The following is a 15,277-nucleotide window of genomic DNA, read 5'->3' as shown; positions in this document are numbered from 1 at the left end:
ACAACAAGAAAAGGCTCTCATAAATTAGATTTCTATGAATGAAAAGGGTAAACAGGAGATGCTTCTGCAAAACTCTTCTAGACGTGCAGAGATAAAGGATGGTTCTACCACACAAAATAATCAGATACAAAAATAGCTGTTCAGAAACAGCACACCTAAGGAGTACTTTAATCAAACATTTAGGTTACCTGCCAAAAGGACCATGATCTCTTCAAAATGCAATGCGGATTAAAGTGTTATCTAACACAAGCAGAAAACTAACCTTGGAGTGGAAGTTCGAAATGTGTTCATCATAATTTTCATGTCTTTGGACAGAGAAACCAGCTTTTTCAGCTAGATTGCAAAACTGGTTTAAAGTATTCCCTCGGAGTGGAGCAAATACCATTGCTTTTCCCTGGAACATTAAAAAGAGAATTTACACATTTTTAAAACTGGAAGGGAACCAGGTATAACACGCACCTGACTAAGCTTTTAATATACTCAAGCTGGAAAAGTTAGTTGTTCTCTTGATAAAATACTAAAATAGGGTAATATAAATAACTGTTCAAAATATGCAAGATTTCTGTGATTAAACAAATGCAAAACAGAAAATAATGAATAAATGTTTTCTTTAGAAAACTGCCAACTCCCATACATCTGCTTCTTTTCATATAATAATGGTGGCTATGAATTACCAAAATAAAACACAGAAAAAGCATTCAAAACACACACTCAATGCAAAATCCATTTGTTAACACAGGACCATGCAAAAACTGTAAATAATGATTTTCCTCTTCCACTCTCATACATAGAAGACTACCTCCCATTTGCTGTCAGTGGAATTACAGCAGTGTAAAGCAAGAAAAAAATGGGAGGCAAATCAGACCCGATCATTAATTTCTTAAAGATATTTTAAACTACGTGAGCAGTGCGACCAAATTTGACCTTAAATTGGTAAATTGCATTTAAAACAGGACTTAATGTTCTTGCATAGTAATTCGGGATCTTTCAAGACAATCAGGCTATTTATGATGCCCAGGGAATACATTATGGTCCATTAGCTGATTTTTTGTTCATCCTCCTGTATTTAAGAAAACAAAAACGACTGTACCTTGAACCGATAGATTTTAGACACTCTGTGCAAAGTACTAGCCCAAAACATAACCTACTTGATATAGCATCTCTTGAAATCTTATTTGCAAAATTAATTCTAAATGGCTGAATACCGTGTTCTGTCACATGGAATGAAAACTGGTTGAAGAGTATAAACAAAGGTTAATATCAGCCAGCAGCATAGCACACCGAGGGGAGCCACAAAGTTTATTGCGAGTTCTTGTATTTAACTTCTGTATTAATGAGAGCTAAGACTAATTTGCGAGGTGCTGTAATCAACCGAAGAGACAAAAAAATGTTTTTAGGGATCTGAAGAAGTTATAAAATGATTAGAAGGTGTAGAAGAATATTTGGCTTGAGAAAATGCAATCTTGTATACCGCAAGGAAAAAGTGATCAGAAGAGAGAATTTCAGTGGGAACTCTGGAAAATCACAACGCTGACAGAGAGATGTGTCAGGGAACAAATCTGTGTGTTACAGCTCACGCACACGTACGCGGAGACAACGCGCAGTGAGACAGCAATAAAACCTCTATGTCAGTATCTAGGGTACTAACGTGTACTTAAAAGACTCCAGTCGTTAACACCACAACACTGTATTTATTCTCACGATGCCTCTGTGAGATAGGGAAATGCTGTTATCCTCACCTTTCTCATGGGAAATTTAAGCGCAAAGGAGACCTAGGGCAATATCCAAAGCAAGTCACTTCTGTTCATTTGTGTAACTATAACTATAATTCTGTGGCTAAATATGAGGTGCGGAGGGGTGTAACTCCCACTGAAGGTACTGGGATTGCTTGTGTAAATGTTAGGATTGAATATAGGCTCAGCTCAGGATGAAAAACATTAAACACAGGAAATTCACAATCGGTTCCCTCACATCCTTGGCATGCTTTAATGTCATCGGACAGAAGTGGGCAGCAATTGGAGCCTTCAGCTGAGGATCCTCCTCCTCCCGCTGCCATCTCACGCTCCCCAGAATGTTGTCCTGCAGAGACTCTTCCTGGCATAAGAAGGATGAGACTCCTCTAGAGTCCCTCATCTTCATGAGGGGCTTCACAGAGAGGTCACTGTAATGGGAGACATGTCCCCCCCAGCCAGGCCTTTCTGACCACACGATTCACGCAGGGACTTCAGGAACGGATAAACCTCAAGAACGGGGACAGCTGGGGGCCACACGCCCTGCATCAGCCACTGCTCCAGCAGCTTTGGTGAGGAAGCAGTGCTCATGCAACAGCACTCCCTTACAGATTTCCATGCGGAGTCAGGAGTACATGCCGTCATTCCTTACACTCTCTGTAGACTACGTCAAATTCAATTTAAAAGAGAAGTACAGTAAAATAGAATGTAACATGGGATGAAATATCTCTGAAAACCAGACTGAAAATCTTGAAATAACTCTGAAAAAGGGGAATGGCCTTTTATGGAAACGACTACACAGTTGTTTTCGGTCAGCTCCTTAGTTGGTGTAAAAACCCATTCCCCTATTGAATTTCGTGTGCATCTAAAACACCTGAATATCTTGCCCTTGCTGATAAAAACCAAGAAATCATGAATAAGTTTAATACAACAATAATCTCCTCAAAACTAGCAGGTACTGTGGAGCTACTGTGGTCAATTCTGGTCTATCATAACCTGGGTTTAAAGCACTTCCTTGTCAACTGCCCGATGTCTGTGATTCTGCTAGCTGTTGTAGAACAGCGTTCACATTTCCCATTTTAAAAGTTTTTTTTATTTCTTGCTTGCTGTACAATAAAAAAAGTAGACCAGTGGCCTGGATCTACACTTGATAGACTATCCCAAGGATGTTTAATTCAAAGTTTGTAATTCAAAAGTTTAGGATGATGTTTAAAGTTCAGAATGGCCTCTCCCCAGCCGGGAGAATACTTCCAGTGAACTCGTGAACAAAATACAGAGGAAAATGTCAGTTACAATAGTTTGAAGTGTCACTAAAATGCTGCAGTAAGACAATGGGACAGATGTTCACATTCTGGACATGACTATGACTAAGTTTACTCATCCGTCATTATTAGATGCAGTCTTATTTGCTGGCACTAATCACGGTTAAATAGCATCCGATTGACTTGATTGGGATTTTGAATGGATAGGACACAGAAGAATCAAAGCCTTCATAAAAAATGTTCTTAATTAGGGAAATGTACAAACAAGCAACTGCTTATTCTGAGACTGAAATTAGAAGTACATTTTAATGATAGGAAAAAATAAAACTAAATGTTGGCAAATCAAGTAGCTTGCTTATAAGAGGAATAAAATACAGCCATTCAAGATAAATTTGTTTGATGTAAAATTTCAGTGCCTAATTCTTGAAATTTTTTAGAGGTGACATTTGCCTTTGTAACAAATCCAGATAAGAAATTTCAGCCCCCAGTAACTCTGTGAGCTGCTCATTTCTGCCTACGTGAATTTCTGGTCCTCTCTTCTTGTGCCAGTACAACTGTCCATGGGGTTATACTATGAATCAGATGACTGAAATGACCAGAATCCTGTTTCCAGAAAAATAAAGTTACCCAAAACACATCGTTCTGTGCCGTAAGGTTTCCAATAGCCACAAATAACATCCTTAATGACAAAGGAAATACTGCAGATAAATTTATCTCTTTTTAAACTAAGAGTAAGAATAACTACCTGTTCTGAATTTCTCCTTCAAGACAGTTTTATAAGGATACCCATTATTTTCTGTTTACTCCACTTTTCTTTTTGGTTTTGCTGGCTATTATTTTCCCTGAACTCTTCTATCCTGGTTGTATCCTAGTTACAGTTGAAAGATGTCCTGCATCTAGGTATGTCTTCAATTTGAGATCATTCCTCTATAAATCTGGCAAAGTATTACAAATAAGGAAATTTAACTTCTAAACTTGAGACAAAATAATTCATGTAGAAGAGTGAATTTAACCAAAGTAGTTTATGCCTTAGCTTGGGCATAAACTAATGCCCATAAACTGTTCTTAATTATTGCAACTGGCAAATGAGTTCACTATTAATTTGTTTTTCCTTTGAAGGACAAAGTATAGTGCCATTTAGTGACGTTTCCTCTGATGTTAGCCTTGGATTTATACAGGTGAAAAGAACAGTAAAAATAATAGCTATTATGTATTTGTGCTTGCATTTTCTCTTGGGATCTCAAATGAGTATATGCTTTTACTTGGGTCTTTCAAACCATGAAAGCATATGCTTGAAGGTATCTCTGTTCAACATGTCCTTTTTGGATGAGAGACCTCATTTAAGGTGTCTACTCCCAGCTTCCACCACACAGTAGTTTGCTGTCCTGTTAGTTAGGGATTACAATAATTTGCAAGGCCATGCCATAACTGGATATCCATCTATCTGACCATCCATAAAGTGGATTAGGCAAATGACTTCAGTTAAAAAATACAGTTCGGACAGTGGTCCAAAACTGTGCAACAGAAATTCCTGCAAGGACCAAGAATTTCTCAAGCTACCTTTGCCGATAAGAGATAGGAACCATGGCCTAAAATGCAGAGCAAATAAGTACAGGCTATGCTATTAATCACGATGTGCAGAAGCAAGCCAGACTAGGAAGACAGGAAACAAAAAGCCGTTTCCCTTTACTCCGTCTACATTCACAAAAGACTGCAGTTCATCTGCTTTGAAAAACAAAGGCGTGTTCTGAATTTGAATTAGCTGACTGGAGTTAATAAGCAATAAAGTCAGGCCAGTTTTGGTTTAAAGTCAGGTTAACAATTCCTAAATTGTCTATAGATGGGAGCTTGAGCTATGAACACTACTGAAAATTCAGGCTGCCTTATCATCATTGTTTTTTAAAATCGAATTCTCTGGCTGGGCTAATCAGACCAGGTGAAGAATGCGTGTGGGTGTGCATATACAAATGTACGTGTGTACTCATGTTTTTGGCAATCTAGACCACCAGACCATGATTAGCTATGAGTAGGAGACAAAGCAACTAACAGCTATTCTTCCACTCCAGCTAGTGGCTTTAGCCAGGTCGCAGGCACCAGGGTACCTCTTATACACTTCTCTTCCTGCCACTCATACGGTTCTCCTCCAGCGTCCTTCCATGGAGCTAGTACAGTGGCCTGTGGGGCTACCTGAAGAACGAGGTGCCAACATTGATCTGGGCTGAAAAAAACCATACTTTTTGCATTTTTAAAAATTGGGATCAGCTTTGTGTTTCAGATCACCTCTGGTCCCAAAAATTTTTGCACCCTGATAACTGATGGTACCTCATGAAAGTCAGAATGCATCACTCTGAGCAGGAGCTGCTTAACCTCTCCTTGTTGCCACTGACAGAGATATCTGGGTAATCTTTTCCTCAGGGTGGCTACATTTCTCCTGTCTTCCTGGCAGCCTTGCCCCACAGCTCATTAAAATAATTCAGTCTTAAGTAACTTGCCTCAGGTCACTCAGGAAAGTCTATGATAGAACCAAGAATAGAAACCTGATCACTCTTAGCAAAGAATGGGATTACTTACATGACTAAAATGGCTTGGTCTCTTAAGCCTTTGCACGTTTGGGTCTTCTATTCCGTTTACAGAGAAAATCTCTTGCACAAAAAGGGCAATACAATTTAAAAATAATGTTTGGAGAATGCATTGCTAACATGAAAAACTTGTGTTTTGAAATGGAAAATTTACCTTACTGGAAGATGTGTACGTTAAGCATGAAAGATAAAATTCCTGATTCAAACTCCCACTTACAGCAATTACTTCACATGTTTTCTCATATTCTCATTTTGATATCTTCTTTTTAAATTTATTTTTGAGATTCAAGATTATTTGTTGGGTATAAGTATATGCATACAACAGCTTTTTTTTTTTTTTGGCCCGTAGGTCTCTCTGATTTAACAGCCTAATAGATTGAGATCAGTGAAATATTTCCTCAGTGACACTCATGTAGAACATGTAAGCATTTTATGAAGAGCTTAATTTCATTATGTTCTAAGGTATAAAACATGTAAACACAGGGCTTATTTAATGGAAAAAAAGTTTTAGGCTACAATATATGCATAAAGGTTTTGTTCATTTTATATAAACAGAAATGAAAAGAAAAAATATTCTTTCCTAATAAATAAATACGCAATGACAAAGGTTACAATTGAAGGGATTACAAATGACAGAAGCCAACATAAAAACTTGCAATATCGTACTTTTACTTTAATATGAAGACATTATTATCAAAGGAAAATACTTGAGAAACGCTTTGATAAAAATAATCTCACGCTATCTTTGAAGCGGTTTCATTTATTTTACTACCCACTGTGTTCCTTATCAGAAGGCCAAGTATAAGAAGTTTCCTAGTTTATGATTAGGAAAGAATCTGATAGATTAGAAGACTCAATTGAAGTTGGACATAATAAGTATTAAAGTATTACATGACATTAATCCTGCCATTCCATTACTCTCTCAATCATTGTGCACAGACTAATTATTCTGAAGCCAGTGTTCAGGAGAAAATAGAAACATACTTACACTGGGTTGGAGTAATCTCTTTATTGCATCAACAAGGCTAGCTCTGTACCGGTCCAGAAACAGGCTGACATTGAGAAGAGAACAGAATCCAGATTAAAATGGGTTTTCAATTCTAATGATACTAATGCAGATAAGTACAAGGCTAATTACACATGTTTACACAACGCCGTAAAAGAGAAACTGTGGTCTACATTTCTGTCCAGTTCAGGTACTTTTAAACGTCAAAAAATACATAAAACCAAATAGAATCTAAACCAAAGCTAAAATATCAGCATGAAACAGATCTTTATACAGCTGAAGTTCACAGATCACATATGCTAGCTATTAAAATACCATCATATCAGAAATCAGGATCAATATACAAAGTTAACTTTTTACATGTTTTTTTATATAAGGGGGGGCTGGTGGATTTTTTAATAGTATTTTCTGTTGTATTTCAGGTGTTACTATGAAAGGTATTTTTTTTCCTTATACATTCACAGTTATGGCATGGATGCATTATTATCTATTATGCATACTTGTTCTATTGATGTATCTATCTCTACCTATCCCTATAAATATAGGGATATATTTATGTAATACATAAATTATATATCTATAATAAATATATATATCCCTACCTCCTCTCTCCCTCAAACACCGTTCAAATACAATGACCCAGATCATACAGAGTTGTCCTCTCTCAAGAGTGAAATCCTTCATCTCCAGCATGGGTCCCGCAAGGATAGCAGCAGAGTCAATTTTCCCATGCGATGTTGCCAACATGCTCAGCCCTATTTTGGCATGATTACCTCATGATTTGAGGGGATACTTCATTCTTCATGCCCCTCAGTACCTTAACGTATACACTAACAGTGGCAACCAGGGTGCCGATCACTCTTGACTAGATATTTGTGGACATGTAGTTACCGTGGATGGGGGTGCATTTACAACGGTTAACGAACAACCGTCGGGTAGCAACTGATGCCTTTCAGTCCTTACTACCACGGGCTGCCAAGGGCTGCATTTATATTGGTGATTCAGATAAGAAACTCTATCAGGCAAACCACAAATAATGTGGTTCTTTCTCCATTATTTTTCATGCTTTCTCTGTAATAAAACTGCTTCCCAGCCTGTGTCAAGCTCAAGTTCCACACTACACGATGTTTTGTCCGTTCTTTATGATTCTTTTCTATATTCCCCTTTCTTTTATTCCCAGACATCTCTTTCTGAAGATATGCGGGTAATTTTTCTCCAGGTTTGTAATTTCTAAAAGAATATATGAAAACACTGAAGAGAAGAAAAGTGGTCTACCAAATACATGCCAGTCATCAAGAACAGAGTATGTGCGGATATTTAGGTAAGGACACTCCACAGCTACCAAGAAGAATACAATATTACATATCATAGGGTCAAGCAGTTGTGTAAGAGCTGTGAATTTTTGCTACTCAGGGAAAAAAAAATAGCCTACCAGAAAACTTGTCAGTGATGAAATTTCATCAGTAAAAACTGGCAGAATCTCACATTGTTAAGAAAATATGGTAGCCTAGGTATCCAACATTTCTTAAAGAACATTTCATACAGAAGCACGACCTTTTGAATTTCTTCTTAAGGTATCAAAGTACTAGCTAATGATTTCTCCGACAGACTGCCCATAAGAAAACTTAAAATTTAGCAACTGGCATGATGGCTGTGCCTCAGCCTTGATTAATTTTACTGGAAGAACCTTACTGAAAAAATGCTTGTTTAAATTTAATTCATTGAAACAGCAGCTGGTATCTCTAATGACTCCTGGGAGTTTTCATCACATTCACCTCAGGTAGATCCCTATGCAGGTAGATACCATGAGACACTACTTCACTGGGAACGTAGCCACCTGCAGAAGAGGTGGAATACAATGCGTGAGTTCTCTCCTAAAAGAATCGCTAAAAATAATTAATTTTCTTCAACATGAAACATCGCAAACATTTAAGACTTGCTGAGTTCCTATGTAGACAGAAGTACATTCCCAATGAAAAATGCACTTATATTTTTAATTTGGAAAGCATTGTAGTAGAAACACAATTTTGGGGCAGCTTACCAGTGCTAAAATTCCTTTTTCACAGACCTGCATACCATTCTCTTTTTTTACAATGCGATAGGGGCACAACTGCTGCTACCAATCTCATTCCTTTACAGTGAGAGAACTACAGGCCTTTGTTCACCAGAAACTGTCTGAACCATTAAAATGGTTAGATGACCTGCCAACAGCTTAGACAACTTCAATAATACCTTTTCTGTCTGACTCCCACCTGATATTCGGGTGGTATGGGAGGTAGACTCTTAGCCCTCTTAGCTTGGGAAACCCAGATAACCTGGGACAGTTGCCCGGGCTCTGCTCCCACGCTGTCCCTGTCCTCCCCAAGGTCTGTCCCTGGGTACAGGACCGACTTCAATTGAAAATAGTCTCCAACATTGCAATTTCCAATCTGTTGCTCTGTGAGCCACATCCTCTGACCAGAGGGAGCAGCGAAGGCTGGAAGCAAGGTTAATGCAATGCAGCAGCTCCAGGGAACATCTCTGTCCTCCCTCTGAGTCGCAAGATGCCTTGAATGAGGAAAAACCTGAAGAAGTCGTGAGATAATCTGTGCTGCAGACAGGGCCAGCACAGGATTTGGCCCACACAAGGAGACTGAGTTTAGTCACACAATTTCTCTTACCAGTAGAATTTGTATGACTAAATACTACCACAGCATACTGAAAATGTACCCGAGAGAATCCTTCGAGGCTCACAGCAGCTCAGTGAAATTAAATACTGTGTTGTTCTAAACCATTCTCACTCGGTTCTCATACCTCGGTTCAAATTTGGCTTAGCTCACCATGACTTTAGTGCTAACGGCTCATGTTTGTGTCGTAAGGACGCTGCGGAAGCAGTAGCTCAGCACAGGAGTAACGAAGGTTTCTCGGGTCAGCAGGGAAGTTTCGGAGCACAGCAGTAGAGAGGCAAGAACACAGGTTATGACTGGACCTTTGTTTGGGCAGCGCCCTTAACCTGTGAAATCTGGGTGAACAAGCAGGCAATCTTGTCACCTCTCTCTTCTTCCTCTTTTTTTTTTTTTTTTTTTTAAATTTTAAATTACCATTAAAACCTAAATGCAAGTTTATACCAAAACTGTATGGAAGTAACAGTAAGCCACAAAGAAACAAATTAAAAAAAACCCAAGTAGATTCTCGGTTTGCTTCACGCTGATACCATTTTCTCTTCTGCCTTGCAACAAAGGGGCGTATACTTATATTTTATAGGCTATGCTGTGAACTTATTTTTCTTTTTGCATAGTTTGCAATTGGTAAAAGAGCTTGTTTACAGGTGTACTTTGGACATGATTACGTTCATGTATAACGCCTACTGTATAGAGCCATTTATCTTTTTTTTGCCTCCAACTACACGGCTGACAAAAACTGACAAAACCCTTACTTCCATGTCGTCAGATCCCAATGCACTTGAAAGTATGTGCAAGAAATCAGACTTAAAATGAACAATAAATTTAAATTTAAGAAGGACAGAGATCTTACTGCATTCCTACACTAAAGTTATTTGTGAAAAATTGTTTCACAGGAATGTGAAAGACAAAGGTTTTCCTATTGGTTCAGCCGCTTGACTCTCTCCTTGGATTAAAAATTTCAGCGACTTTTTTCTTAATAGAGACAAGGATACACACTTCCTTTTAAATAATCAGAAACCTGAGGCTCTTAAGAGCTTTGGAAGAGTCTTGGTTTCAGCCTGTCCATACAGGCACCTGTGATTTCTCCTCCTCTGTTCATACTCACTCTTCCACTTCCAGCACCTGCATGACTTTATATCCACAAGTGTAGGTCAAATGAAAGTTGAAAATTCTGGCAGCCCTCACCTGGCCTTAAAATTCCCCCTTGAAAATGTGAAGTGCACTAAAGTTATTTGTGAAAAATTGTTTCACAGGAATGTGAAAGACAAAGGTTTTCCTATTGGTTCAGCCCCTTGACTCTCTCCTTGGATTAAAAACTTGTGAAGTGCCTGGATATGCTTTAAAAATTCCATTATTTAATTTTTTTTTTCCCCAGTGTATCCTTCTTCCAGGTGTGGCCTCACCAAGATTTTTTTTTCATTATTTTTATCTCATAGTTGACATTTTACAAGTTATTTCGGAACTGCTGGACCATGAAACTATTTTTATTGTCAAAATCCTGAATGGTTAAATAATGACTAGCTTTCACAGTTTGCCTCTTATTTATTTTATAATCTAGTTGAGCTACTAAATTTAGCTGTTAACTAATAGACTGTCTGTTCTGGGAAATAACTTATTTTCCACCCCTGCACACAAGGTTTATGGAAGTCTGACTGTAAATATACGAATATAAACATATCGCTGCTTGCTGTAATCATGTACATTTTTCCTTGAACCTCCATGTGGATTTGGAATATGTTTATGAATAGAGCTTGTTTTCATGTAAATGGGATCAAGCAGTACCACTGGTTAGCTATTCAGAGAATCAGACAATATCACCCTTGCTGGAAATACTTCAATAAAAATTTATCCATGTGCCTAATATTTGAACTCAGATTTTTTGCTTTCTAGTTCTCTGTTCTAATCCCAGATTTTATTGACTGACAATGAGCTATATGATGGTGTTAAACTAAATGCAATCTATTCCATCTGTTTTTATCGCTGCATACTTCAGGCTTCAGCCGAGGAGCCATAAGAAAAGAGGGGTTTTTTTCCCCTCTTCAATGGCAGCCCAAAAAATTCAGAGAGCAAAAATCCTGACAACAGTTCTCAAGCTGATTCTATATCTTGGAAGAGAAATACATGAAAATGAAAAGAAGATTCAAGTTTGATAAAGCATGGAACGTTTTTCCCCCCAGCCTTGTCATGTACCAGAAAACCTAGCGTCCATAACTAAAAGAATGATTTCTAAAAGAAACAAACAATAAAGGGATTTTCATGATTATTAAACTATATATATAGGCACTTACAATGAGAAAATAGAGAGAATTTGTGAATAAAAACACGTACTTTAAACTAACCTGCACATTCCTATTTATTTTTTTAGAAATCTATAAATATTTATACACTTACCTGCATCTTAACTGCTTCAAAATAAATGTACAGAACGCAGGGATTGCAAATGCATTATGTATTTTACCTGTCATGTTTGATTCTTTGTTTCCTAAAGAAACTACACTATTTCCAAACAGACTGGGAGGAGCATTAGGCAAGAATATTACTGAAAAAAACAACGTAAATCTTGTTCCACTCCGCCGTACTCACAGCACAAATAGGATGACATGGTGTGAGTATCAAGAATACAAGAGATGGCACAGCCAGGTTGTTTTGATATTTGTGTGAAGAACAAATTTAACTCTAAATCTCTTGGCAAGACCTTGCTTCACCCACATAATCTGGAGAACATCCATATGTGAGCCTTGTCTAAGCCTCCGAGAAGACTGCTGCCCTCCTGCTCATGTCCGCCAGCACTCTGATCTGACTTTCGTACTTAATCTGATCTAATCCTGTCCAGCATTAACTTCATCTGTGCAATGAAACCTGGAGTATCCATTCCAATATTTGGTGAGGAAGGCATTTACTAAATTACTTGCTGAAATCATATGGTGGTGTTTAGCTCCTTATTTTAATCAGATGATGCATCGCTGAGGCACATTATCAGCGATTAGTTAGAAACCCTTTTCTGTCCTTTTTGGGCACAAAGAACTTTTCTGAAATTGAATGCTAAGAGAAATGAAGCACTGTTGCATTCTGTCAATAAATGGGTATTAGAAAAAGGAAAAAGAGATGACTAAACACACTTTCTCCAGTGCTACACAAAACCAGTAACTTTTCTGAAATAAGAAGAGTTTGCTTAAATAGCAAAGCGCAAAAAAAAAAAAAAAAAAAAAAGGCTGTAGAGGAATATTTTATCAGAAGTCACTTAAAAAGAACATTGTTTAAAAAGACAATAGACAGCTTCGTACTTCCCTTTGCGTTTTTGCTTTAACTATTTCTTAAGTGAGCTACAGAAATCTGCTGAACTGAGCTGTCCTAGGAAGTCCCTTTTTTGAGAATTTGGTGTCTCACAGCAACTATGTGCAACAAAACATAAACAGCTTTTTCTGCTTTGGACATTTGAAGGGTCAAGAGCAAATATCCCTGAAGGAAAGACAGATTAATTTAAAAATATCTACTCTCCTAAATGAAATTTGCATGTCTCTTTTTACACTGTCTCCGTTTATATAACACAAACAATTACTAATGTACCCTGCATGCAGCAAATATAGCACAGCACAACTCTGCAAATCCAGTATCAGAAAAAGGTTGTGTCAATAATCAAATCTATTTGCATATATACCATACTGTAACATGTATCTACCTTTTTATAAATTAAGTGCTGTACTGTATTTTTTTACTAAGTGTTCTCTTACAATTAACATGCGCCTGTGTAAATAACACAAAACCTATGCCTACAAATATTGCTGTCAAAATGATTTAAGAAACAGAGTGTGATGGGGGAAGAAAAAAGGTTTTGAAAATCTTTTTTTCCTCGGAAAGATTTTCCAGGGAGCAAAAAAATATATCCCCTTATATCAATAGTCAGATCTTTCCTAAGAAGTAAGCTAATTGAGCTGTTTGTGTTGATAAACTCCCTTTTCTCCAGACTGTTCCTCACTGAGCCATAATTATTTGCAATTTGCCTAAGTCGTCCATTTACTGATACGTGAAGCATGAAACAGAGGCAATTCCAGAAAATGGAAATGCTTCTCAAAATCAATCTTTGGGAAATAATGTGGTAGAAGTTACTGTGTGATAGAAGACTACCTTATAACTGTCACATGGAGATGAATATTAATTTGTTGAGGTTAAGGTGGCTTTGTGCTTCATTTGTTGACTTTGCTTAGCCATCAGCAAGCAGCACAGTACAATTACTCCAGCAAAGCTATTTTTCTAACATGAGTTTTATGATTTTTATGTACTTACCAGTCAGCACACATAACAATGTCAAAATGTCCTTCCAGTTGAGAGACATCTGTCTCATTATCCCATCGTAAAATGCTAGAGGAAAAAAAGATTAAAAAAAAACAAGAGAAGAAAAGAAAAAGGGACTTACATTTTTCATCTTGAGATTTTTAAAGTATTAATATTATTCTTATGTGACACAGAAGTCTTTTAAAAAGTACACACTTGTTACTTTCAAAGATGAACGTAAAAATGTTATTCTGTACATTTTTAAGGTGTTAAATCTCAAGGCTAAAGAGCTATTTTTTATCATAACAGAAAGGCAATCCACACAGGTTCTGATGAGTGGATCACCAACGCATACGCATTTCTGAATTAGTGGCACATGTATCGCTTCAGATTTTTACCCCTTAACACCACTGCACGAGGAAGCGGAGTCAAAGTATCGACAGCCTGAACGAAACACAAATTCGCGGAATAGATGTGAGTGGATGTGGATCTCCCTTACATCTGGCAGGCAAGTCGGTTGTGCTTCTCATTGATGAAGTGAGCACTCACTTGGGGTGGAGGGAGGGGGGACAGGGTGAAAAAATGCCAAGCTTAACTTCAATGCCAGCTATGCTGCCTCAGGCAAGCTTAAAAACACAGCAGTGCTGACTCTGTCAACATTTATTCTCTCATAGGTGATAAGTTATTTAATGCTAAGGTGCCCAATAGTAGGCAAAAATGCACATATGTCCAAAGTTCTTCTTTGTTTATAAACGCTGCCCATTTATGTAGCCGCCACGAAGAATTTCAGTACTTTGCTCCCATTTAAGAAACAGCAACTAGTTTCGGAATTTACTGCATACTTAAAATATCATTACCCTGAAGATTTGACGCTGCATTTCTATTTCTAGGCTATTTTAAAAAAAAGAATCTACCCTTCTTTTTCATTTCCTGGTTATTTATAATAGAAAGCAGATAAATATTTATGGGAAAAGCACTCGGGGGGGAAGGGTCTAATCTGATCTTGTCAGGTTGTGCATGCTTATCTCAGTTTTGTACGAGTCTTGACCAAATAGACCCTTTAGTCTTCCCGCAGCTATAATCTACTTCTGGTTAAAAGCCATCTCCATTCACATCCTACTCCTAATATTTAACTGCGGATCAGTTATAATGTGTTCATTCAGAAACGTTCCCTAACTATACAGGACAAAAGGAAATGTTATACATCGGCTACACCATCCGCAAAAAGGGCTCGTAAATACGTAGATAGATAGATATAAAGAATTGCGGTACCACAACATGCACGTACACGTGCGCAGACAGAAAATTTGTGAGGGGATGCTTTTAAAACGTGGAAATTACGAAAGGAGAGGCCCAGCCGGTTGGGAAAGCTTTGATTGTGTTCAGCGTAACCGAACAGATCGGGACTCATTAGCCCATTTGCCCTCCTGGAATTTACTGTGACAATCCAAAGAGAGAAAAGAGTAGATTAATTTAATTTTTCCCCCTCAAATGGAAAGTATTCCAGATCTTAGAGGCCTAGGTAGCTTTGCACACTGGCGCGCAGCAGGCAGCCAGTAGTGGCAAGTGACAAAGGAGAGTTCTCACTCTCAGCTGCTGGCTGCCTGCTGGCTACCGGCGGCTTTTTCAACCCTGTTTCCGTGGAAACTTAGGTTAGAATGGTGAAAATTAGGTAAAGGTAAGTTTTGTGGGTTTAAAGCACGCACTCTAATACTTTAAGAATCCTGAAGCAGAACTGGAAATTGGTAGATGAACCGTCAGCCTT

The 15,277-nt window shown here is 37.9% G+C and overlaps 1 protein-coding gene across 1 annotated transcript in view; it reads right to left on the bottom strand.

Annotated features, from left to right (window-relative positions):
* CAMKMT (calmodulin-lysine N-methyltransferase) overlaps nt 1–15,277 on the bottom strand; it is a 45,309-nt gene that overhangs the window by 6,847 nt on the left and 23,185 nt on the right. The window contains exons 6-8 of the mRNA XM_010281394.1: nt 13,525–13,599; nt 6,560–6,623; nt 263–394 (exon numbers count right to left, since the gene is read on the bottom strand). Of these exons, the coding sequence (XP_010279696.1) occupies nt 263–394; nt 6,560–6,623; nt 13,525–13,599 (271 nt within the window). The remainder of the gene's footprint in view (nt 1–262; nt 395–6,559; nt 6,624–13,524; nt 13,600–15,277) is intronic.

This window comes from Phaethon lepturus, unplaced genomic scaffold, assembly GCF_000687285.1.
Source record: "Phaethon lepturus isolate BGI_N335 unplaced genomic scaffold, ASM68728v1 scaffold5162, whole genome shotgun sequence".
In the NCBI taxonomy this organism is placed as follows: Eukaryota; Metazoa; Chordata; class Aves; order Phaethontiformes; family Phaethontidae; genus Phaethon; species Phaethon lepturus.
The sequence above is the reverse complement of the archived record's forward strand: the minus strand, read 5'-3'. Positions and strand labels throughout refer to the sequence as shown.